Below are 25305 nucleotides of genomic sequence, written 5' to 3'. Positions count from 1 at the left end.
ATGAAAACTACATGAAGAGAAAAGCGTTTCTTATCATTTTAATAACTACTGTCAGCATGTTTGTCACATATGTCTCATGTACCGCTTTTGGATTACTTACCATTTTTTTCCCAAATTCAGTCCAGGTTCTCTGGATGTTTGGTTACATCAGTTTTATGCTGGCTGGTTTTGTTCAGCCTATTCTATATCTGCACCGAACAGAGAAAATCGGACAATTCACAAACCATTAACCACATTTAGAGCTTGTGAAAATGATGGCTTTGTGTTTGGCATCAAACAGCGTATTCTGTTGAAAAACTGTAATTTAGATTTATTTGTTGCATGTACTATAATTTATTGTAGGCTTTAAGTCCTTAATACACAAATATTAACCAGCATGTTAAAGCACAAATTATTTTTGCCTGTCCATGATTTCTGAATTGCTTGAACTCTGTGTTGTTCGTATGTGTAACTGATTTATAATTTCATGAAGGAATACAATGAATCCAAATTTGTTAAAATAATATAGTTAGCTTAATAGCCTGTATAATAAATGACTGTTTAGTCTCTAGGTAATGCATCCTGTAGTGATTTTAGTGATATTAACTGCATTTCGCCTCTCGACCAGAGGCTGGCGCTATTATACGAGTTGCATTTTGAAATCTTTTCACTTTCTAAAACATGTTTCAAGTGGCTCATGATTTCACTGTTGCACATTTACAGTGTTTTTATTTTTTACAGTATTGTTTGGTTACTCAAAGTTAAAGTAAAAATCAATTAATTTAGTTGAGTAGGGGGGTTCAGTCACCAGCATATAAATATGGATTCCGTGTCTGAAAAACTAATATTTAAAAAAAATATACTGAAAACTAATCGATATTGTATTGAATCAAAATCAAAATTGAATCAAATTGAAACCATATAAATAAGAATTGAATTGAATCGTCAAAATGGTCTCACAACTCAGCCATAACATTTATGCATTTAGCAGCCAGTTTTATACAAAGCAACTTTTTAATCAGTATCCCCGGTGGTCAAACTACTTATGTTGCAAACCCAATGCCCCACCACTTATGGGAGCACTTTACATTTTTACATCTCTACACAATGTAAACAAATTCACTGTGGTTATATAACACAGTTGTTTATTGGCATGATACACTGTATGAGTTGGATTAAATGGTACTGAGCTCCATTTGATTAAAGTAACATAATATCCAATATTTGAATTCATGGTTCTGTGGAACTGTTTGTGATCAGATATTCTGATTATTGGAAACGAAAAGATTAGAAATATCTCAGGTGCTTTGCAAGAAACTCATTTTGCTGTTCAGAATTTTGTTAAAGGCTTTAACCAAATCATTTTCACTTGAAATATTTGCATGGCTGGTCATCTATCCATTCTGAACCGTAAACATAAGTAGTTGCTCTGACAGCTGTGATGTCTTTTGAGAAGCACGGAGCATTGAGTGTTCAGGTGACAAACCTTTTTCAGTTGATTTGTTGTATTTTTTCTGGATGATACATAACACTGACTATTGTTTTCAGAGAGAAGGACTTGTTGTTAATGTTATCAGTGATTATAAGTGAGATTGGTTTCTGGGAGTAATTTTTAGGCAATTGAGAAGTTTGGTTAGAATCATGTAAGGATTATTTAAGATATGTGTCGTCTTAAATTATTTGCTCGGGATTTCATTGATTTCCATGCTCTTCATCACTCTAACTGTTTATTTATGCTTTTCTCTTTCTACAGATGACAATTGCAACATTATCCATATACATTATATATCTTTGATGTTCTAAACTGAGGAGAGTAAACATGGAGGAAATAAGTAACTTTACCACACCTGATCCATCTCCATTCTCAGCCTATGAATTTTGGCACAAAGGCGTTGTAGAAATGTGTTTGTTTGTATTCAGCTTTCTATCTGGCATTCCTACTCACGCCTATGTTATATATCTTATCGTCACAGGGAAAGGAAGTGGAATTGCTTCAGAGATTTTCATCCTCAATCTCTCTGTCTGTGAGATTCTTTTATCTGTGAATTCATTGTTCAATGTGCTGGCAGAAATATTTCAAAGTCTCATAATATTTACTTGGTTTATGTTGGGAGAAATCGTCACCGCTCATCCCATGTTTCAGTGTCTGATGTGTGTCGAGCGTTACCTGGCAGTGGTTCATCCGGTAATCTTTCTGAAGTTCAAACCTCTCAGATATCGAGTGATCTGCTGCACTGCTGCCTGGATGATTGGTTTTGGATCATGTTTGTGCTGCATGTTTTTGTTGATGTCCTTTAACTTTTATGTGTATGTGTGGTTCTACACGGTTCAGTTCCTCATCTTCCTCTCTACTCAGTTGTTTTGCCTTTTGGCTGTTCTCAGAGCTCTGAAGCAGTCAGGACCAGGAGAGAGAGGGAGAGAGAGAGAGGAGGAAAACCACATTAAGAAAAGAGCATTTTATCTCATTCTCATAACTACTGTGAGCATGATTATCAGATATGCCCCATATATCATCACTGGGTTCTTCATTGTGACACTACAGGATGATGAGAGTATTCAGGTTCTTTGGTCCTTTAGTTTTGTTTGTTTTGTGCTGTCTAGTTTTGTTCAGCCTGTTCTTTATCTGCACCGCATGGGGAAGCTCTCTTGCTTTTGTTTCTAAAAAAAACACTGAAAATACTGTGTTTTCCACGTATTCAAGTGTAATAGAGATGGTTTCTTTTAGTTCTTCAAAAAAAAGTGCATGTGTGGTATTCAAACCCCGTCTTTATTCATTATATTTTAATGGGAATACACATTTACAGGCATGACCTTCTTTTTCAGAACATTAAAGTTACTGCTAACTTAGTTACTCAAATAAGTAAACCCTGTATTACTACTGAACCACAATAAAAAGGCTATTCTGGCTTGATTATGACTTGAAATTGAACATCTGGAAAAGTTTTTGGAAAATGTACTGATAACTGTTGTAATATATTTTGCGTATGGTGCTTTTTTTCGAAGGATTAAAGAATGTGTTTTCCTCCAATCATTATGTTTTTTTTATCAGCCAGGAATGAATTGTCCTTTTAGCTCAGTGGTAAGAGCATTGCGTTAACAACGCAAGGTAGTGGGTTCGATCCCAGGGGATTGCAAATACCTATGTATAGGATAAAGCAATGTAAGACGCTTTGGATAAAAGCGTCTGCAAAATGCCTAAATGTAATGTAAATGTTTTGGCGATGAGTGCAGAATTTGTGTTTTATTCCAAATAAAAACAATGTATCTTTGCCAAAGGGCCGCCTGTTTCCATGTCAGTTGATAAAATAATTTCTTAAATTGAGTACGTGGAAAATGTGCCAAAATAAATGGAAAACAAAAGTTAGCACCTGCTCACAGGTTAAAGCATCTGAAATGATCTCGGAAAACCTCAAAGAGAGAATAAAAAGAAGCATAAAGAGTTTACTTAATACCAACCATGTTTTTCCCTGTTGGTTTATAATATGTTACAATAGGGGACACTGTGCTAGTTAATAGGAAAATAATGTTTTGAGACCGGTTGCTCAAATTCTTGTTGTTCCTGCAGTGGTTTTGTATGTTGCTTTTCAAGTATGCACTTTATTGAAACAATGATTATTCATTTTTATATATAAATATATTTATATTCATAACATTTTTCTTCATCGTCTTTCAGAATTAACTTTTCAACAGATAGATGATGAAAAAGCCATAAAAAATTTGCTGGTGTTTATCATCACAGATGACCTCATAGTGCCAACATGCAAATCAACTTTAAATACATAAACTGAATGACCCATACAGATTTATTCAGCGTAACCTACAGCAGATCGTGACCACGCAATCCTGTGTAGATATAGATCCTGTGTTTATAGCAATTTATTTACATAATTACAATTATTAACAGAGTTGCATTTGCACTGCTTGAAACATGTTTTTATTTTTAACAAAATTCACTTAGCTGAGAACACAAATCATAGAGAAATGAACGACTCTACAGCAATCTCAACCACACCCGCATCATCCTCCAACTTCACGACCAGTTTGGCGTTGCTGCTACGGAGCGATATGGATATTGTTGTATTTGGCATCAATATCCTGTTTGGTCTTCCTACACACTCCTATGTTATATGGCTTATTATCAAAGGGACGGGAAGTGGAATTGCATCCGAGTTCTTCAACCTAAATCTCTCTATCAGTGAAACAATTTATTGTTTGAATTGTGCGGTGTATGTGCTTTCGTTTGCATTTCCAAGTCTTTTACCATTCTGTCTGTTTTTTGTTGGATTAAGCATCGCTGGCCGTCCTCTGTTTCAGTGTCTGATCTGTGTGGAGCGTTATCTGGCGGTAGTTCATCCTGTAACCTTTCTGAACTACAAACCTCTCAGATATAGAGCCAGCTGCTGCATTGTTGTCTGGATCATGAATCTTGCTACCTGTTTTTTCTGCAGATTTCTCTTATGTTCACCAATCTTTTTACAAAACACATGGTTGGTCTCGGTGCAGTTTATTATTTTTTTCTCCATTCAGTTGTTCTGTTGTCTGGCTGTTCTCAGAGCTCTGAAGCAGTCAGGACCAGGAGAGAGAGGGAGAGAGAGAGAGGAGGAAAACCACATGAAGAGAAGAGCATTTCCTCTTATTCTGATAACTACTTTTAGCATGGTGATCATGTTTGTACCTTATATTGTCACAGGAATTCTCACTAATTTAAACCAATTCGTTCCTGTTAGTTGGTCCGTAAGTTTCTTTTGTTTTATTATGGGTGCATTTGTACATCCGTTTCTTTATCTGCATCGTAATGGAAAACTCAACCTCTGTTCTTCAAAAAAATGATTCTGATGTTTCACTTTAGTTAAGAACTACTGTAATACAATTTATGTGAGTAAGCTTGTTGTCTATACCTATGTATTTTGAACGAGTTGACCTCTTGTAAATTCATTGATTTCAATGCCGTATATTCACTGTCCTGCCATATTGTATCTCAGGATTCTTTGTCTTTTTCTCAGAACAGTATATTCCAGCTGTCTGGTTTATTGTTTTTTATGTTATATTATGGCTGGTTTCATTTTTGTTATTTTCTTTATAATAAAATTATTTTTTTCGTTGAGCCGGTAAACGGTCTTGCTTCTGTTCTGGGTGAATCTTGCTTTTGTATGTTACTAAATTGACTAGATTTTTTGTGTTTTGACTAGAATAGTGTTTGGAAAAGATGAACAACTTCAAACTGAGCTTCTTTTGGTAACTCTAGGGTTAAATGACCTTGTGCTGGTGCCTGAAGTGAAGTAAATTTAAATATAACTGTACATAGTATAATTAAAATGATTCTTTCATAAGGATATTATAAGCGTGTAACTAAGGTGATCGTTTGTACAGTTTTTAGGTCACTTTGACTATTAGTTTCTGGTTAGCACATGCCTCAAATAAACTTGATGTTGAAGTTATAATAATAATACTGTTATAAGTACATGATTCTATTTTGTGAATGTAAATTTCATTCCTTTTGCATAAATATCATGTGCTATTATTATAGTCCATCGGATTTCACTGGAATTTGTTTGTGGTTAGTTGTTCAAATAAAATCACACGTTGAAGCTTTTTCCATGTTGACTCTCACTGTTGGTCACTGTTCTGTTTATAAGCTTACAAAGAAAAGTGTCTGGAAAAAACACCTGTGATTGACCTCCGGAAGCCAGTCAGCATATAAAGTGGTTGTATGCATGATTTATTTGTCACTAGCAGAGCGAGTTCTGTCTGCATTTGACTGTGTGGTGACATGAGCCAGGATGAGGTTTAAAGCCAGAAATCATAGAGCCCACAGATCAGGATGATGGAAGATTACAAGTATTGCTGCTTTTAACCTGTTAAGGCACCCTATAAAGCAGTGGTTGTCAAACTTTTTCATTCTAAGCCCCCCGCTATGAGGGTTGCATTGCTTTGTGCCCCCCCAATAAAAGTCTTATGATGTTTAAACTCACAAACATTTTGACACATATCTATTTTTCATAAAATGCCACAAAAACTGTGGCCCCCTTGGACCCATCTTGGTGCCCCCATGCGGCCACGGCCCCCAGTTTGAGAACAACTGCTTTAAAAGGTCATGGTATCAGTAGTACTGGACGCACTCTATGCATTGTCTGGAAATGGGGAAGTACTGTTACATTAGAAATTGCGCCGAGGAAATATGCTGTAAGCGCTGTGTAAAGTCACTTTGGATTTAGTTGGTGTCATTTTTTTTTTTTTAAATGTGGCCTTTGACTGTTCAGGAGATATTCAGTGTGATCGTATATTTGACAAATAAATCTAACATGTGTCCTATTGTGTGATGGCAACATCACATTTCATGTACATTTCTGCTGTCACACTATAGGACACATTTACACATTTACGTGTCAAATACCCATATGTCTCCCCTTGAATTACAAAAAGGCCCGGTGTTAACAATTGCACACACTAGGGTCTGTTATCTGTGATGTAGTCTATCAGGGTGTCTGCGAAAACATAGTTAGTGTATATAAAGCTAAAAAGAAACGGCATGTGTACGACTGAGCTCTGTTGGTTGCTTTATTCAGTAAAAGTTTTCAATTATTCTGACTTAAACGAGTAATATACGCAAAATACAGGACAACATATGGAAGAAAATAATTAGAGATAAATTAATTAAGCTTTACTGTACCAAAACAATATACAAGGAACTTACAGTATGTAGCCCATTAAGGGCGTCATAATGAAAAATATGAGTCACACTTTTTCTGGGCATTTACATAGTGCTTTTATCCAAAACAATTACTTGGATGAACGGTGTTGAATTTACGTCAGCGGCCAGGAAGCATTTTTCCATTTGGGGTGCCAGTGCAGGGCAACTGCTGGAATTCACGTCTTTTTATAATCAAGCATGTTTTATAATTCATGTTCTTATAAATTCCTTATTATGAAAGGATTAGAACACATAAATACCTTTTATTATCCTGAAACTAAAATATCATTATTATTCAATTTTTGGGGATTTGACCATCTATCACTTTAAAACCACATTTTTTTGTAGTTTATTTGCATATGCATTGTTTGCATAGGTATTGTATCATGTGGCATATTGCACATGAAGTCATGCAGATATATCCTTATCAAAGCTTTTCTGTGAATCTACAAAAACAACACAGAGACCTATTTACATCATGAGAGACTGGAAATTCAACCTTCACAGGTGATGAATCCTTTATGGATTCTCTTTTTTGTCATCCGATAGCATGCAAAATCTCAGTGTTTGTCAGGTGTAGTAGTAAAAGATAGATTGTCATTTGTTTAATGAAATGGTGTGTATTATATAGTATTATAAATGTGAGAGTTTTGTCAGAATCTATTCAAGTGAGATGTAATTGAAAACAAGATGTTGGTTGTAAATGCGATGTTAAAAAAGTAAACACTACTTTATATTAGCAATTTGCCTTTATGGAGGTTCTGAAATGCGTTCTTGACGTTTTTCCTTATGCATTTCCAAAATTTCTTGTATGTTTACACTTTTCTCTTCCTACAGACCACTTTGGAGTTAGTTGTTGTTGTTTTATCTGAGAAGATAAGAAGACATGAATAACTCCACAGTGAACCTCCCCATAAGTGAATCATCCATAAACTCTACGACTCTTTTCATTGGGCAGATAAGCTTTCTGGAAGTGTCCTTGTGTAGCATCAATCTTCTGTTTGGTCTTCCTTTACACTCCTATGTTATATGGCTCATCGTTACACAAGCTGGAATTTCAACAGACTTCTTCAGCCTCAATCTCTCTGTCTGTGAGATCGGTGTCTGCATAGATAGTTTGTTCACTATATTGTCGCTTTGGTTTTCAAGTCTGGAGATGTTGGCGCTACTTTTATCAGGGCTAGGCATGACCGGCCGTCCTCTGTTTCAGTGTATGATCTGTGTTGAGCGTTACCTTGCAGTGGTTCATCCCGTAACCTTTCTGAAGTTCAGACCTCTGAGATATAGAGCCATCTTCTCCACTGCTGGCTGGGCCATTTGTCTTTGCTTCTGTTTCAGCTGCATATTTCTTTTGGTATCATATAAGATGTATGTTTATGCATGGTTCTTCTCTGTACCCATGATCCTCGTCCTCTCCATTAAGTTGTTTTGTTGTCTGGCTGTTCTAAGAGCTTTGAAGCAGTCAGGACCAGGAGAGAGAGGGAGAGAGAGAGAGGATGAGAACCTAAGAAAGAAAAGAGTGTTTCAACATATTCTAATAATTACAGTGACAATGATAATCATATATATTCCATTTACTCTTGCAGGGTTTATTTTCATTTTCACAAATCAGTATATTCCGGCTCTTTGGCTTATTGGTGTGATTTCCTACACCCTGGCTGCTTTTGTTCAGCCTGTGCTTTATCTGCTTCGGTATGGAAAAATCCCCTGCTTTCCTAAACCATGAAACATTGTTATAAAAACTTAAATAAGTTAATGTCCTAGAAGTAGAGATCAAGGGTAATTATGACCTTTAAACAATGTTAGTGACATTTTGCACACCTCTATAGTGCACCTCATAATATATATTTTTTTAAATTACACTTGTCAAATACAAAAATGTTCACAATTCAAATGTATTTTTTTTTAATAAATCTTGTTCCATATTTGCCTAGAGACCACTTTGCAAGGTGTACATACAGGCATAAAAGCACTTCCGGTTCAAGTTTTAATTTATTTAATATTAACATAATTTTTTTTAATCATACCTAAATTAATAAAAGCGTTTTAAAAATGTTTTTTTTACATTTTGATTCGGTTATCGCTTAAATGTTCTGTTTGTTGTATTTTGTTCAAACGTTTTGCAGTGTTAAAAAAATGAAAGTTTTTCTTGTCAACCATTGTTAACGTCTTCAGACGGAGTCTATATTTCCAATATTAAGTGAGGTTATTGTTGGTTTGCTGTATGTGGTCAGAAATGTGTCATTAAATGATCAACATTGCACCAAAACCAAGCTTAAATGGAGTTTGACCAGCGTCTTCCTAAATTTACAATATTAAGATATGTGACATATTTTTTTGCCACTAGCTTGTCAACATGTTGCAGAATGGTATGGAATATTGTCGCAGTCAGGCAGAAATTGAAAATTAAAAAGCCTTTTTATATTAAGGACTGTGTGGTCAATTTTTGTATTGTTCTTTAACTGTATTTGGTCAGAAATGTGTTATTGAAATATTAATTTTGCAACAAAACCAAGCTTAAATGGAGTTTGACCAGTGAATGACGTTGGCAGCAGTAAGTACATTCAACCTGATCTCATGGGAATTCGTAAATTCTTCACGAGGCGGCTAATTTGCATGAATTCATAAGATTATTAGGAAAAAGCATTTCATGATGGCCCTCCCCTGTCATGAAAGTCATGATAGAATCCGTTGTTTTATTGTAGAGAGAGAGGTTTTATGGCCTCGTTGAATGCCATACTCTCTCTGAGACTCTCTGAGTCTCGTCTGTGTTTCCTGCCCTTTCGTCTCATTATTGCCTGTAATTAGTTCATGCCCTGCACCTGTCCCCTCTTCATTTCGGTCCCTATATATTGACCAAATGTTTCATTGTCCTGTGCTGCTCCTGTTTGCTTGTGTCATGTGGGTGAGTTCCTTGTCAGTAAGTTTAGTTTATTTCTAGTTAACGCAACGCAACGCAACGCAACGTTTTGTTGGTCTAGTCCTGTTAGTCTTCGTTTCTGTCTGCACTGTATGTTATGTTGTTTTACCCCTTCGTGGGTTTTTGTTTTATTTATTATTAAAGTTAACCCCTGACCTGGTGTCTGCACCTGTGTCCTCTGTCCTTGTCTCACCCAGCCACGTTTCATGACATCCCCTGCCCCTAAACCTGACGTAATTGGTGCCAAAGCAGATTGTACTGCAACGTATACATATTCATACAAATTAGCCACTTTGAAAAAATATAATTCCCAAGAGGTTGTGTTTGTGCATCTCAATACATTTTCTTCAGCTTATGTGAGTGCTCAGCTTTTTCTGCAAAACACAGACAGATTCGAGGGGAAACATAATAAAAGAAAAGATAAAAATTAAATGTTAAAGTATGAGATTTTCAAACAACAACGATACTGACATGTCTTTATTACAGCTTTTGATTTTCTCATTTTTTTTCTACTATTTCTTTTTTTTTCATAAAATTGAGAAAGATAACCCTGATCTTAGGAACATGATGCTCAATGAAATTTCTAAAGTGTAATTTTGTCTTTTTTAACCTAATAATATTCACTTCAAAATATTTGCATAGCTGGTGCTCGTTGTTTAAATAATAAAGCAAACACTCTATCTGTCCTTGTGACAGCTGGGATGTCAAGCTATAAAATGACACAGAAATGCCTGTAAATCAAGAGAGACTGAGCATTCACTCCTCAGGTGACAAACTCTTTTCACTTTGATTAATTTTCTTTCGGATGAATAACATTCAGTCATTGTTGTGGGCTATGGACATATGAGTTGAGGCTAATTTCAAAACATTATTTAAATGACCAAAGCCATTATATTTTGTAAAATCTCTTTTTTTCAATTGGTTGGAATTCAAATCATTCACATTGAGGTTGTATTAAAAATGGGATTGTGATCACTTTGCCCCTTTATTTATTAAAACAACCCTTACTCTGCTATATGTATTGATATGTAAGTTTTTATACATTTTTCCTACAGATTTTTCATCATTCATTTATATGATTTGGGAGCTCTTTGCCTGACCACAGGAAATGATTTACTCTGTTGTGAATTCCTCCAATCTTCATCCATCCGCTAATTTCACAGCAGCTGCATTTTGGACTATTCGGATACCAGAAATGTGTATGTTGTCCTTTAGTTTTGTGTCTGGTCTTCCTATTCACTCTTATGTTTTGTATCTGATTTGGAAAAGTGGAATCACATCACAGTTTTTATTTTTCAATCTGTCTATCTGTGAGATCTTCTTCTCTTTGAATTCTTTATTGCTTCTATTGGCCAACTGGTTTCTAAGGTTAGTGCCGTCGACCGAGTTTCTGTTGGGACTGACCATCACCGGTCGTCCTCTGTTTCAGTGTCTGATCTGTGTCGAGCGTTACCTGGCAGTGGTTCATCCCGTAACCTTCCTGAAGTACAAACCTCTCAGATACAGACTGATGTGTTGTGCTGTTGCCTGGATCATTTGTCTTGTGTCCTGTGTGATCTGTTTGCTTCTTTTGATCTCTTTGAACTATTTTAGTTACTCATGTTACTACTGTGTGCAATTTCTCCTCTATCTCTCCATCAAGATGTTTTGCCTCTTAGCTGTTCTCAGAGCTCTGAAGCAGTCAGGACCAGGAGAGATAGGGAGAGAGAGAGAGGATGAAAACTACATGAAGAGAAAAGCGTTTCTTATCATTTTAATTACTACTGTCAGCATGTTTGTCACATACTGTATGTCCCATTTATCACTACTGGATTATTTATCATAGTGTCCCAAAATTCAGTCCAGGTTCTCTGGACGTTTAGTTTCATCTGTTTAGTACTTGCTGGTTTTGTTCAGCCCATTCTATATCTGCAGCAAACAAAGAAAATCGTACAATCCACAAACCGGTGACATATTGATTCATTAACACACATTTATTAGAGCTTGTGAAAATGATTGCTGTGTGTTTGGCATCAAACATCATATTCTGTTGAAAACGTGTAATATAGATTTATAATTGTTCTATAATTCATTGTATTTAAGTCCTATAAATAAACAAATATTAACACCCATGTTGAAGCACAAATTATTTTAGCACACAGCCTCATTTCTGAATTCCCTGAATTTGTTTAGTTTATGTGTTTGTGTTTTTAATTGCATGAAGGAAAACAATAAATCCAAAGTTGTTTCAAATAAATTAGTTATCTTAATAACATTTTTAATGTCATAAATGATTGTTTAAGTGATGCATCCTGTAGCTATTTTAGGCTTTGATGCCTTGATGCTTTAGTATAAGCAAACAAACAGGATTGCCTGTCAGACTTAAATTATAATCTTTTTTAACGTCATGATTGTCACAAGATAGCTTCATAGGCATTTCCGTAACGTTTAGAATTTGTAGAACAACACACACACATCACAAATCTGTCTAGAAACACTTGAGAATCATTTCTCCGGTGATAAACCTTTTCAATTTCATCCATGTACGTAACATTTATTAGGGATGGTTAAAAAATAAAGATGCTTCGATTTTAATCAATCTTCAATTTAAAGAAACAATATTGATTCAGGAAAACTTAATGCATGTGCCTCAGAGAATATTATCTGTATTTTGCCTTTAACAGTTGAGTCATATGGGAGCACCTTACATTACTATATGTCTACACAATGAAATACAAATTCACTGTGGTTATATAACACAGAGGTTTATTGGCATGAAATACAGCATGAGTTGGTTTAAATGGTACTGAGCTCCGTTTAATTCTTCAAATTAAAAATAAATGTTTTCCAATATTTAAATTCATGGTTTTGTAGAATTATTTGTGATCAGATATTCTGATTATTGGAAACGAGAAGATAAGAAATATTTTGCAAAAAAAACGCATTTTGCTGATAAGAATTTTGTTAAAGGCTTTAACCAAATCATTTTCACTTGATAGATTTGCATGACTGGTCATCTGTCCATTCTGAACTGTAAACATAAGTAGTTGCTCTGACAGCTGTGATGTCTTTTGAGAAGCACGGAGCATTGAGTGTTCAGGTGACAAACTTTTTCAACTTGTTTTTTTTTGTGTTTTTTTCTGGATCATATATAACATTGACTATGTTTTTTTGAGGAAGACTGTTGGCATGTTAGATGGAATAGTTGCTAGAATGGAACGGATATTAATGTTATCTGTGATTTAAAGTGAGATTGTTTTCTGGGAGAATTTTTTTAGTTTATTGAGTAGACTGTGTAGAATTATGCATGGATTATATTACAGTTGTTCTGCATTATTCTCTGTAGTCTATACCTGAAATGAATTGACCGCTTGCGATTTCATTGATTTCCATGCTCTTCATCACTCTAACTGTTTATTTATGCTTTTCTCTTTCTACAGATGACAATTGCAACATTATCCATATACATTATATATCTTTGATGTTCTAAGCTGAGGAGAGTAAACATGGAGGAAATAAGTAACTTTACCACACCTGTTCCATCTCCATTCTCAGCCTATGGATTTTGGCACAAAGGCGTTGTAGAAATGTGTTTGTTTGTATTCAGCTTTCTATCTGGCATTCCTACTCACGCCTATGTTATATATCTTATCGTCACGGGGAAAGGAAATGGAATTGCTTCAGAGATTTTCATCCTCAATCTCTCTGTCTGTGAGATCCTTTTTTCTGTGAATTCATTGTTCAATGCGCTGGCAGAAACATTTCAAAGTCTCATAATATTTACTTGGTTTTTAATTGGAGAAATCATCACTGGTCATCCCATGTTTCAGTGTCTGATGTGTGTCGAGCGTTACCTGGCAGTGGTTCATCCGGTAATCTTTCTGAAGTTCAAACCTCTCAGATATCGAGTGATCTGCTGCACTGCTGCCTGGATGATTGGTTTTGGATCCGGTTTGTTCTGCATGTTTTTGTTGATGTCGCCTAACTTTTATCTGTATGTGTGGTTCTACACGGTTCAGTTCCTCATCTTCCTCTCTACTCAGTTGTTTTGCCTTTTGGCTGTTCTCAGAGCTCTGAAGCAGTCAGGACCAGGAGAGAGAGGGAGAGAGAGAGAGGAGGAAAACCACATTAAGAAAAGAGCATTTCATCTCATTCTAATAGCTACTGTGAGCATGATTATCAGATATGCCCCATATATCATCACTGGGTTCTTCATTGTGACACTACAGGATGATGAGAGTATTCAGGTTCTTTGGTCCGTTAGTTATGTTTGTTTTATGCTGGCTGGTTTTGTTCAGCCTGTTCTTTATCTGCACCGCATGGGGAAGCTCTCCTGCTTTTGTTTCTAAAAAAAACACTGACAATTTGGTGTATTATAAAAAAAGTTAAATTTTATAATTTCAGGTGTCATAGAGATGGTTTCTTTTAATACTTCCAAAACCACCTGCTTATTTTGCATTGAAACCCTGTTTTTATTTTTTATATGGATCTAATGGTAATACACATTTAGAGGCTTGACCTTTAAATGTGATTAAATAAAACCTACTGTTGTATGTGATTTTCAAATAACTATGCCATGTATTACAACCGAACCACAATGGCAATTCTGGTTTGTGTATGACTTAAAATTCAACGTCTGGAAAAGTTTTCGCAAAATGTACTGATCACTGTTGTAAAATATGTTGCATATGCTGAATTTCTATGAAGTATTAAAGAACATGTTTTTCTCAAAGCTCTATGTTTGTTTTTTCAGGCAGGGATGTGTTTTTGCGGTGAGCACGGAGGGTGTGTTTTTTTCAGAATACAAACTATTTATCTTTGTCACAGGGCCAAAGAACACCTGACATGTTTCCATGTCAGGAACTTAAATCATTTGTTGAATTGAGTAAATGGAAAATCTGCCAAAATAAATGGATAACAAAATGAATACCTGTTCACACCTGCTCACAGGTTATAGCATCTGAAATGATCACGGAAAACCGCTGACCTAAAATAAATAAGCATAAAGAATTATGTTAATTTCAACCATATTTTTTCCCTGTTGGTTTTAAACATGTTACCATAGAAGACAATGTGCTAGCTAACAGGAAGATAATGTTTTAAGTCATATAAGCGATTGCACAAATACTTGTTTTTTCCTTTGCAGTGGTTTTGTATGTTGGCTTTTAACATCTGGCTCTTTAACAATTATAAGTATAAATATAGATTTCTTGACAGATTGAAAACAGACAGCACAGAGTATTCTTCAATAATATCAGTAATTATAAACTAAGGTTCAAATTATTTGCATTTTATTCATTAACAATGATTCTTTTAATTCGCATGAGATTTGCTTCATGAATCATCTTTCATAATGAACCTTTTTGCCGATAGATGATCAGAAAGCCATAAAAAATTTGCTGGTGTTTATCATCACAGATGACCTCATAGTGCCAACATGCAAATCAACTTTAAATACATAAAATGAATGACCCATACAGATTTTTTCAGAGTAACCCTACAGCAGATCGTGACCACGCAATCCTGTGTAGAGTGTGACATTCAGCCTGGTATTGCAATTTATTTACATAATTACAATTATTAACAGAGTTGCATTTGCTCTGCTTGTAACATTTTTTTATTTTTAACAAAATTCACTTAGCTGAGAACACAATTCATAGAGAAATGAACGACTCTACAGCAATCTCAACCACACCCGCATCATCCACCAACTTCACGACCACTTTGGCGTTCCTGCTACGGAGCGATATGGATATTGTTGTATTTGGCATCAATTTCCTGTTTGGTCTTCCTACGCACTGCTATGTTATATGGCTTATTATCAAAGGGACGGGAAGTGGAATTGCATCCGAGTTCTTCAACCTAAATCTCAGTGAAACAATTAATTGTTTGAATTGTGCTTTCGTTTTCATTTACAAGACTTATACCATTCTGTCTGTTTTTTGTTGGATAAACCCTCTGTCGAGTGTTACCTGGCAGTGGTTCATCCTGTAACCTTTCTTAAATACAAACCTCTCAGCCATCTGCTGCATTGTTGTCTGGATCATGAATCTTCCCATCGTTTTTTTTTCTCAGTTTTCTCTTAAATTCACCATTCTTTACAAAAATTACATTGTTGGTCTCAGTGCAGTTTATTTTTTTTTTCTCCATTCAGTTGTTCTGTTGTCTGGCTGTTCTCAGAGCTCTGAAGCAGTCTGGACCAGGAGAGAGAGGGAGAGAGAGGGAGAGGAGGAAAATCGCATGAAGAGTATTTTATCTCATTCTTATGTTAACATTGGGATCATGTTTGTACCTTATTTTGCAACAGGAAGTTTCTCTTATCTGGTTAATCAGTTTTGTTTCTTTTGTACATTGTACATTTTTGTACATTGTCAAAATTATCATACACTTTACACAGACAAATATTATGTATACACCATTATTCTGGATGAGATTAATCGTGAATAATTGTTGGACAGCCTTTGCTTTGTTAATTAGGTCATTATTATTTTAGCAGTTTAGTTATTATGTGACATTTAGTGTTTGGCAAAATAACATTTTAAGTGGCAGTATACTGAATTTAGTTGTTATTGTTTTGCGTGTACAGTTTTTTTGTGTGTTTGAATTAACCACAGCTGTCAAAGATAAAATACAAATTCTACAGAAACATCTACCGGATTTTTTTTGTGATGAGGCCTAGACATTGACATGATTTAAAGTTTTGACAAATGCTTTTATTGTAATTTGTTTGTGATTTGCTTTTCCAACACTTGATCAATGGCTCATTGTTACCTTCCTTAGTGAGTAATGTACGCCTGTGGAAATCTCATTTCATAAACACAAATTGTTTGGATGAATAGAGTATATTGGGTTTCAGAGTTGTTTGGTTCTTTACAAATGAAAATGTTTTTATCTTACAGTACACAACAGATGTTTGAGATCGGTGTGTATGGGACCTAATAAAAAACGATTGACTTCAAAGCAATCAATGAAGAATCCACTTTTTTGTGTTTATTTGTTTACTCCTGATGACGATTTTAAAGTAAACCAATGTGTATTCTTATGTTTCGATTAAGCATGAAAGAGGAATTTGATCTTCCCCTTTTACTATTGATAAATATTTAGATTTCGGCACATCTTACAAACGTTGGAACAAACATTTGCAATGTAAATATTTGTGTTGACGGATGAAGGTGTATTCTGCATTGTTGTTGTTGTTGTTGGATGTGGGCATTTGTGTTGATTTAATGTTGATGTATTCTTGACGTTTTGATTGCTGGACTCTTCATTGTTGTCTTTGGGGTGGAGTTGTGGAGTTGTGTCCTATGTCAATGCAAATATCTTTGACGGTGGTTGTGATTTATGTGTCTGTGGATGGTGCTTGAGTGTTCGATGAGGATTTCTGCCAAATGATATTTAATAAAAATTCGCTTAACGTGTTAATTGATTGTGATGAGATATTAGATTACCATGCAAACTGAAGAAGGCTTTGTATATTCTCCAGTTGTAAAATAAAATAGTAAAAGACTTTTAATTCAGTCTCAACTGGAACTCAACACTTTTCGACAACATAATCTGTCCTTTCAGGCAGATGTCATGCAACTTCGTTTATTTGGAATCACACCAGCTGCTTCCTCATAGTCAAATAGTCAACTTGTAAGTATCTATGTCTGTTGTTATGTATTTTTATTATTATCAAAATTGCAGAGGTTCAGAGAAAAATAATGTACTTATGTTTGGGTCATTTTTTATATTTTGGCTGGTTTGGTGCAGCCTTTGTTCATTCTCTACCGGGTAGGGCAACTAAACTTCATCAAATGCCAATAATGTCATTTTGTATTTTGAATAAGTAATTTTTTGGGTAACACTTTATAATAACTGCACGCTATGAATCATTAGTTAAGCATCAGTACATAGTTAATTAATCATTTATGAAGCATTGGCCCCACATTAATAGACATTAGTAAGCAGTTTATAAATACAGCTATAAATGCTTTGTTCTTAATTTATTAGCATGTATATAATATGCTTAATAATCAAATTTTCATACTTTATTAAGGATGAATTCATCATCTCTAAATTAAGGATTACATTACTTACTAACCAGTTAGTTAGGAGTTCAGTGGTTCATGAGATCATTTAGAAAGTGTAAGTAAATGATTAATAAACTCTTTGAATGCACATTTATACATCTTATTATTCTGACATATAGTAACAGTTACTTAATTTGTTAATAAATGCTTTTTTAACACACATTCCTGCTGTAATTCATGATTAATTAAGATAGTTATAAAACATTTACTAGTTGTCAGTTATCTATTTTTTGTGAGCTCATCTAAAGTGAGGACTATGTATGTCTTGTAGAGCATTTACAAATGAGAGTTAAAGGCTCAGTTAACTTCTACACAGAAATAGGAAAAACACAACACCGAGGGATAAAGAACATATAAATATTTATTTCAAGATGCAAAAGAAATTAATCTGTACAACTGTACATATTAATGAATATAAAACGATTTAATATAAAATAAAAAATAAACCTCTGCAAAATTAAAATTGTACATCCGAACATATAAATTAACATTAAATGAATTGATATAAGATAAAAAATAAACTTCTGAATTTTTTTAATTCCTGCACACCCCCAGAAAAAATATAACTGTGAAGTGATATGCAACTCTCATTTGTAAACGCTTTACAAGGCATACATAGTCCTCACTTTAGATGAGCTCACAAAAAATAGTTATCTATCAACTAGTAAATGTTTTATAACTACCTTAATTAATCATGAATTACAGCAGGAATGTGTGTTAAAAAAGCATTTATTATCAAATTAAGTAACTGTTACTATATGTCAGAATAATAAGATGCATAAATGTGCATTCAAAGAGTTTATTAATCATTTACTTACACTTTCTAAATGATCTCATGAACCACTGACAACTCCTCACTAACTGGTTTGTAAGTAATGTAATCCTTAGTTTAGAAATGATGAATTCATCCTTAATAAAGTATGAAAATTTGATTATTAAGCATATTATATACATGCTTATAAATCAAGAACAAAGCATTTATAGCTGTATTTATAAACTGCTTACTAATGTCTATTAATGTGGGGCCAATGCTTCATAAATGATTAATTAACTATGTACTGATGCTTAACTAATGATTCATAGCGTGCAGTTATTATAAAGTGTTAACATTTTTTGCTTATGGCTTGTGGTTTTGTTGATTTGTTTCAGCACACAGTGAAGAGATGAATATCTCCAGTGACATCTCCTTCAGTCCTGAATCAAATTCTTCAAATTCTTCTGATGACCCTTTGTCCAATGACACTGAGTTGGAAACTGATTTAATGTTCACAGTTGGATATACAATTAGTGTTCTGATGAGTTTGCCAATCAACTCTTATGTGATATGGCTTATTGTGAAAGGAACTGGAAATGGACTTGCAGCAGAATTCTTCACTCTCAACCTCTCTGTCTGTAATATCATCTTGTGTGATGAAGTAATTGTGGTTTATCTCGCCTTTTGTCAGATTCCCTGGATTCCCCTGGGATTTTTAGATGGATTGTCTTTAATTGGATATCATTTATTTGAATGTCTGATTTGTGTCGAGCGTTACCTGGCAGTGGTCTATCCTCTAACTTTTCTGAAGTACAAACCTCTCAGATACAGACTCATGTGTTCAGCAGCCGCCTGGGGAACAACATTTGTTTTTGGTGGATTTAATGTTATAATCTTGTCATTGGACAAAGATGTGTACTTTATTGTCTTGATCACACTGTTCCTCGTCTTTCTCTCCATCCAGTTGTTCTGTTGTCTGGCTGTTCTCAGAGCTCTGAAGCAGTCAGGACCAGGAGAGAGAGGGAGAGAGAGAGAGGAGGAAAACCACATGAAGAAAAGAGCGTTTAATCTCATTCTAATAGCTACTGTGAGCATGCTTATCATACATTCTCCGAATATTATACTTTTTTCTCTTATAACATCAGTGGGTAATGTCATGATCATATTTGTAGATCAAATTTGTTTTATTCTGGCTGGTTTGGTGCAGCCTGTTCTCTTTCTCTATCGGGTGGGGAAACTGAACTTTATCAAATGTCAATAATTTCAATCATCAAAATCTCAACAATTCAGGCTTCTTTTAGCAAATGCAATCTAAAAATATAATGGAATGCAATTAATCAACAAAAATTTGTTTAAAATATGTTTAAATCAAGCACGTAGCATAATCCGATTGTCTTGAAGTTCAAACAGGCATGTCATAATGTCAGTCAGTTGCCGTATATTTGTATTGAGAAAGCAAATAAAACTCTTGGAAGAAGTGATTTGAAGATGTTGTCATTATCAAGGGAATGTTTATGTTGTTTCATCTGAGACCGTCTATAGTTGTCAATGTGGTTTATTTCCCTTATCTGTCTTTAAAAAAAAAAATTGTAAGTCTGAGTTGTGTTTAGTCACAACTTTATACTCGTTTCTTGTCAACTACCCATAATCAGATACGTGTTTCTTGAGTGTGTTATAGAATTATATTTTTATACATATAATATTGACTTACATTTCTGTTGACTACATATATGGTCTTCTTTCTTGTCATGAAAATAGTGAAATGAAACAGTTATAAGTGCATGAATAAAAAGAGAGATTCTAACGAAATACCTGCCAAATTGTGGACCATTTTTAACTGAAATGTTATAAATGTTTAAGAAATGTATTTATTCATTTTTTGACTTGAAAGCAGATTCATCATGAAGTTGTTTGCAATGTAGGCTGTCAAACTGTAGGCTATAGGGTGTTATGTTTTGTTTTTATACCTGCTAACTATTTGCCTGGTATTTCGTAAGAATCCACCATTTTATTCATGCAGTTATAACTGCTTTATAACGCATTTGTAAAATTGCCAGAGTTAAAAAAGTCAAATTAACACTCAGAGTGTATCTATAATCCAAACTCTCAAAGTCTACCGGGTTTCTTAACCTCACACTGTTCAGAATTTGCATTAATTAAAGCAGCTGCACAGGACATATATCAATGTCTCAACAGGCCATTAAGAGACTGCCTAGCGTCAAGTCTGGCACAATCTCTTATTAAAAGGAAATTTGTGCAAAACTTGGAAAACAGCAATTGAATAATGTCTGGCTAATATATGTAGTTAATATCTGAAGTATGAAAGCCTTTTTGAGAAACTTTTTTACTACTGATCTGGTTTTAAAGGCTTTGATTTATGGACGTTTTGTCCACCTCCTCTCAGCCTGTCACATGCTTTTATTCACATGACATCACACTCTTCTGTGACGCGATGGTGTTGCACACGCAATTTAAATTACTTGTAGAAAAAGCTAATCTTCTATTTTCAATCATTTTAATTTGCTTTTGTGATTTTTGCACTCCCGACAATAGTGTTTTTCCATAAATATGTGTGACTTTGGGTTTATGATAAAATTTCATGAAATACAGGAATTTCAGGAGTGACAGGAATGAACATTTATTTACATGTTCAAAACAAACTCTCCTTGATGATTTCTGAATCAGAGCATAGCCTATATATAAATGAACATATAAATCTCATTTTGGAGTATGGGTATACATTTTCTTAACATATAAACATTCAGAGACCGATCGAAGGTATCGTTATGTGTGCAGTTGTGTTTAAAATAATAAAGAAAAAAATTTCTACTCTAATAAATATTGATACCCAGTCTCAAGGCAGTTCGTGGAATATGCACAAAATCAGTTATCTATTGATTTGTGTTCATGCACACAATGCGTTTTTTAAGCACAACTATTAATACACAGACAACAGTGTTTGTACAGTGTTTGTACATCATAACCTGATATCAAAGTCATACATATCGGGAGATGGCTAACCAACACCTTTCTCTTTATCCCAAACCCTAAAATCACAGCCACAAAGGAAAATTTAGCCAAAAACTTGAGTTTCACGAGATGTCAAAAATGAGAAAGGGGCACCCTTACCTCGCCCCTAAACCTTACGTCACGGGTTAAAGTCAAATAATAGGAATTCACACAAATGAGCTACCTTATAAAATAAGTGCAAATTCCCATCAGAACGCGCTGATATATATTTATACATATGAAAGATACCACATATTAAAATATGTTAGATTGGAAGTCGTGGTGGGTGACACAAAAAAAGAGGAATCAATAGATTTCATTTTGCTCGAATACCCGAGACTGTGTTGTTTATTGACCCTTTTGGCCATCCTGTTTTATTTTTGGTAGATGCTTTATAATAAATATATCTTAATCCAATCATAAATCATTTAAAAGAGGCAAACCACATCATGACATGGAATATAATCTTTATTTTAATATGCAAGAAAAAAGTGCACATGAAAGAAAAGATCAATTACAAAGAAATCATTTTGATACCTGACACTGTTGTTATTTAAGTTATTTTTTAAAAGACATGTAAATGTCTAGACATGATTATTATTTGCATCTGTTGTTTGGGATTGGATTTCTTTAGGGCTAATGTTTGAGGATCTGTTTTCAGTATTTTGAATAAGTTGATTTTGATTGTAACTCATTATTTGTGGCATCTGTTGGTTTCAGTTGACCGTAAATGATGATTGACAACATAACTTGGACTCTGTGTGCATGTGTGCCTAAATGTAAATAGTGTTGTCCATTTGTGGAGATGAATTACTCATTGAATCTTTATATAGTTCTGCCACTTCATTGAAGTAACACTCTTAAACAACACCGTCTGTCAAAGGGTACACCACAACTTCCAAGGGTACACCATCAGATTGCTGATTAATTTTTTGACTTGCACACAGTAAAGAGATGAACATCTCCAGTGAAATCTCCATTAACGAATCAAATTTTTCCGGTTACTTTTTCGAAAGCACTGATTTCCATGAGTCTTTAGTCGTGAATATCATCTGCAGTCTGCTGAGTTTTCTTCCCAACTCCTATGTGATGTGGCTTATTGTAACAGGAACTGGAAATGGATTTGCGGGAGAATTCTTCCTTTTTAACATCTCTGTCTGTGAGATTCTCCTGCAAGCGCTCTTGGTCATTGTAAATTGTGCATTTCCCTCTTTGACACTATTGATTGCTCTGTCTTTTTTGCATGGAGTCTTCATCACCACTCTACCTGTGTTTGAGTGTCTGATCTGTGTCGAGCGTTACCTGGCAGTGGTTCATCCTGTTACCTTTCTGAAGTACAAACCTCTCAGATACAAACTCATGTGTGCTGCTGTCGTCTGGATGTTATCATTTGCCTATGGAGGAATCAGTAATGTGGCTTGGATGTTTGTCCATAACCTGTTTTTGATTTTATATTGGGCACAGTTCCTCCTCTTCTTTTCCTTCCAGTTGTTCTGTTGTCTGGCTGTTCTCAGAGCTCTTAAGCAGTCAGGACCAGGAGAGAGAGGGCGAGAGAGAGAGGAGGAGAACCACATGAAAAGACGAGCGTTTTATTTCATTCTGATAACTACTGTGACCACAGCTATCCTGTATGTCAGCTTTTTAATTTTATTAATGCTTGCCGTAGCAGAAAATGGACTTGCAATACAATTGTACATTGCTCAGTTTTGTTTTATTTTGGGTGGTTTGGTGCAGCCTGTTCTATTTCTCTACCGGGTGGGGAAACTTAACCTCTTGAAATGTCAGTAGGAATGTTACTTCTATCTTCTACCAACCAGCTGCATTTGATGATTAAAATGATCACATGTATCGCCAATTTTTTTACACATGTACAACCTAATACTGTTTCCTTGTCTTGTCAAACATATTTTGTTATGTTAACCGTCAGCACACCTTGAAAGGGTGCATAGAATAACATATTTACATATGTATGCTTTGTTTGGATTTCTTCTGTCATGTTGTTTTGATATAATTTTGTATTTTACATATTGTTTTCATCTCAGGTGACTCTGAATGTCTGAAACAATTTGATTTAATTCGTTTAGTAGTCCAATAATAAACCTGTTCTTTTTGTGATGCCTTTATTTCATTTTTTGTGTGTGGTTTGTGCATGGTAGCCCCTCTAGAACTATTAAAACTTATTGAAGAATATGTTTACATTTGTGCACAAAATGAGTGAGAAAGTACGTATTCTTCAATAAAAACAAATTGCTATTCAAAGTCCTTAAAGAAAATGAACCATGGTTTTATTTCAGATAAAGTGTAGTTGTAATTTTTTCATCATTTATTCGTTAACCATTCATATTACCATAGTGATGCAAAGCATGCAAATAAGACATTATTAATTACTCACATCTGTTTTTTGGATCCGATTTCTTTACGGCTAATGTTTCTTCATTTGTCTGATGAGTATCTGTTTTCAGAATTTTGAATAAGTTAATTGTTTCTCATTATTTGTGATTTCTGTCGATGAGATGAATTACTCATTTAGTCTTTACATTTTTTACATTTTTAGTCATTTAGCAGACGCTTTTATCCAAAGCGACTTACAGTGCACTTATTACAGGGACAATCCCCCTGGAGTTAAGTGTCTTGCTCAAGGACGCACTGGTGGTGGATGCTGGGATTGAACCAGCAACCTTCTGATTACCAGTACAGTGTACAGGTTTAACCCACTAGACCACCATCTCCACCATCTCTTTATGTAGATCTTCCACTTTGTTGATAACACATACAGTCTTTCAAGGGCAAAATACTGATCAGATTCCTCATTCAGTTTCGGACGGTACACAGAAGGGATGAACATCTGCGGTGATTCCTCCGTTCTGTTTCAGGCTGGATTGGTGGAGCCTGTTCTCTTTCTTTACCGGGTGGGCAACTTAATCAAATGTCAGTAATTTCATTTCAGATCTCCAATATTTTACTATCCAGCATCAATAATGTTATGCAAAGCTATAAGTCTATGTATACGATAAACCTAATAAAGTTATTTTAGATTTAGGTTATGTTTTCTATAGATGAGGAACCAATGCCTTGCCCTCTTTGTCAAACTCACAGGACTGTTAAACATATTTTACAGGACTGCACTGTTTCATCCAAATAGATATGTGTTTATTCTGAGAGATGTTTATCAAGTTTTTTTTAATACATATTTTGTAAATGTATTTTAGAATTTTTATATTGTATTCTTTCTTCAGAAAATGTATGACTCTCTTTCTTACTCGTCATTAAGATAGTTCTGTGCATGCTTTAAAACATTCATTATGTATAATACAATGATTGCTAATTAAATTGAACATTGATGCATAAAATGTAATGCACTGTCATATATGTGAAGTCTGGCATTGATGTTGTGCAAAACATCCATGCTGAAAAAAACAATAAGATGTAAAAATCTGTAAACTGTGTTTAAGGTGTTGTCTGGGAGATTAATTTTATTGAAATTTTATTGCCTAAAACTCACTAAAAAAAGGAAAATTGTTATGTTTTTTTTAAGAAAATTTAATGGTTCTGGTATATTAATTGAAACCTGTATGTGGGTTTCTATTATATTTTGCAAATTTGTTTATGTTATTCACTAGCACTTGTACTATTTTATTTTTAGTAAATAAATCCACATTTCACACTCATAACTATTCAAATAAAAATGTTAGTCTTTCTGTAAAACAATCGTCCTCTCTCTGCTTTCCAAACCACCTTTTAACTGTAGTTTAGGTTATATTTTCTCATGGGTTGAACAAATTATGTGACCATAGAATTACTTGACCTTTCTGGACACCGTAGTGATGATTGGAGTTAGATTAGGGTGACAACAGCGACTTACACATACGTTGGTAAGGATTTTCTGAGCCTGTTCTAAGAG

At 34.6% G+C, this 25305-nt stretch overlaps 4 protein-coding genes across 4 annotated transcripts; all 4 read left to right on the top strand.

Annotated features, from left to right (window-relative positions):
- The first annotated feature begins 1798 nt into the window (after positions 1 to 1798).
- Positions 1799 to 2641, top strand: LOC130408194 (C-C chemokine receptor type 8-like). Its single transcript, XM_056731676.1, has one exon. The coding sequence runs from the start codon at positions 1799 to 1801 to the stop codon at positions 2639 to 2641; it is 843 nt and encodes a 280-aa protein (XP_056587654.1).
- Positions 2642 to 3960: 1319 nt separating this feature from the next.
- Positions 3961 to 5262, top strand: LOC130408192 (C-C chemokine receptor type 8-like). The gene is made up of 2 exons (XM_056731675.1): positions 3961 to 4705; positions 5225 to 5262. Exons 1-2 carry the CDS (start codon positions 3961 to 3963, stop codon positions 5260 to 5262), a joined length of 783 nt encoding a protein of 260 aa, XP_056587653.1.
- Positions 5263 to 7556: 2294 nt separating this feature from the next.
- LOC130408191 (somatostatin receptor type 1-like) lies at positions 7557 to 8396 on the top strand. Its single transcript, XM_056731673.1, has one exon. The coding sequence runs from the start codon at positions 7557 to 7559 to the stop codon at positions 8394 to 8396; it is 840 nt and encodes a 279-aa protein (XP_056587651.1).
- Positions 8397 to 13075: 4679 nt separating this feature from the next.
- On the top strand, positions 13076 to 13918 carry LOC130408189 (C-C chemokine receptor type 8-like). Its single transcript, XM_056731671.1, has one exon. The coding sequence runs from the start codon at positions 13076 to 13078 to the stop codon at positions 13916 to 13918; it is 843 nt and encodes a 280-aa protein (XP_056587649.1).
- The last annotated feature ends 11387 nt before the right edge of the window (positions 13919 to 25305 follow it).

This window comes from Triplophysa dalaica, chromosome 19 (assembly GCF_015846415.1).
Source record: "Triplophysa dalaica isolate WHDGS20190420 chromosome 19, ASM1584641v1, whole genome shotgun sequence".
Taxonomy (NCBI): domain Eukaryota; kingdom Metazoa; phylum Chordata; class Actinopteri; order Cypriniformes; family Nemacheilidae; genus Triplophysa; species Triplophysa dalaica.
This window is presented reverse-complemented; position numbering and strand designations above follow the sequence as displayed.

Coding starts and splice junctions, on each gene's coding strand:
- LOC130408194 (XM_056731676.1), top strand. CDS start 1,799: ATGGAGGAAATAAGTAACTTTACCACACCTGATCCATCTCCATTCTCA.
- LOC130408192 (XM_056731675.1), top strand. CDS start 3,961: ATGAACGACTCTACAGCAATCTCAACCACACCCGCATCATCCTCCAAC. Junction 4,706..5,224: donor AAACCAATTCGTTCCTGTTA/GTTGGTCCGTAA, acceptor TGGTAACTCTAG/GGTTAAATGACCTTGTGCTG.
- LOC130408191 (XM_056731673.1), top strand. CDS start 7,557: ATGAATAACTCCACAGTGAACCTCCCCATAAGTGAATCATCCATAAAC.
- LOC130408189 (XM_056731671.1), top strand. CDS start 13,076: ATGGAGGAAATAAGTAACTTTACCACACCTGTTCCATCTCCATTCTCA.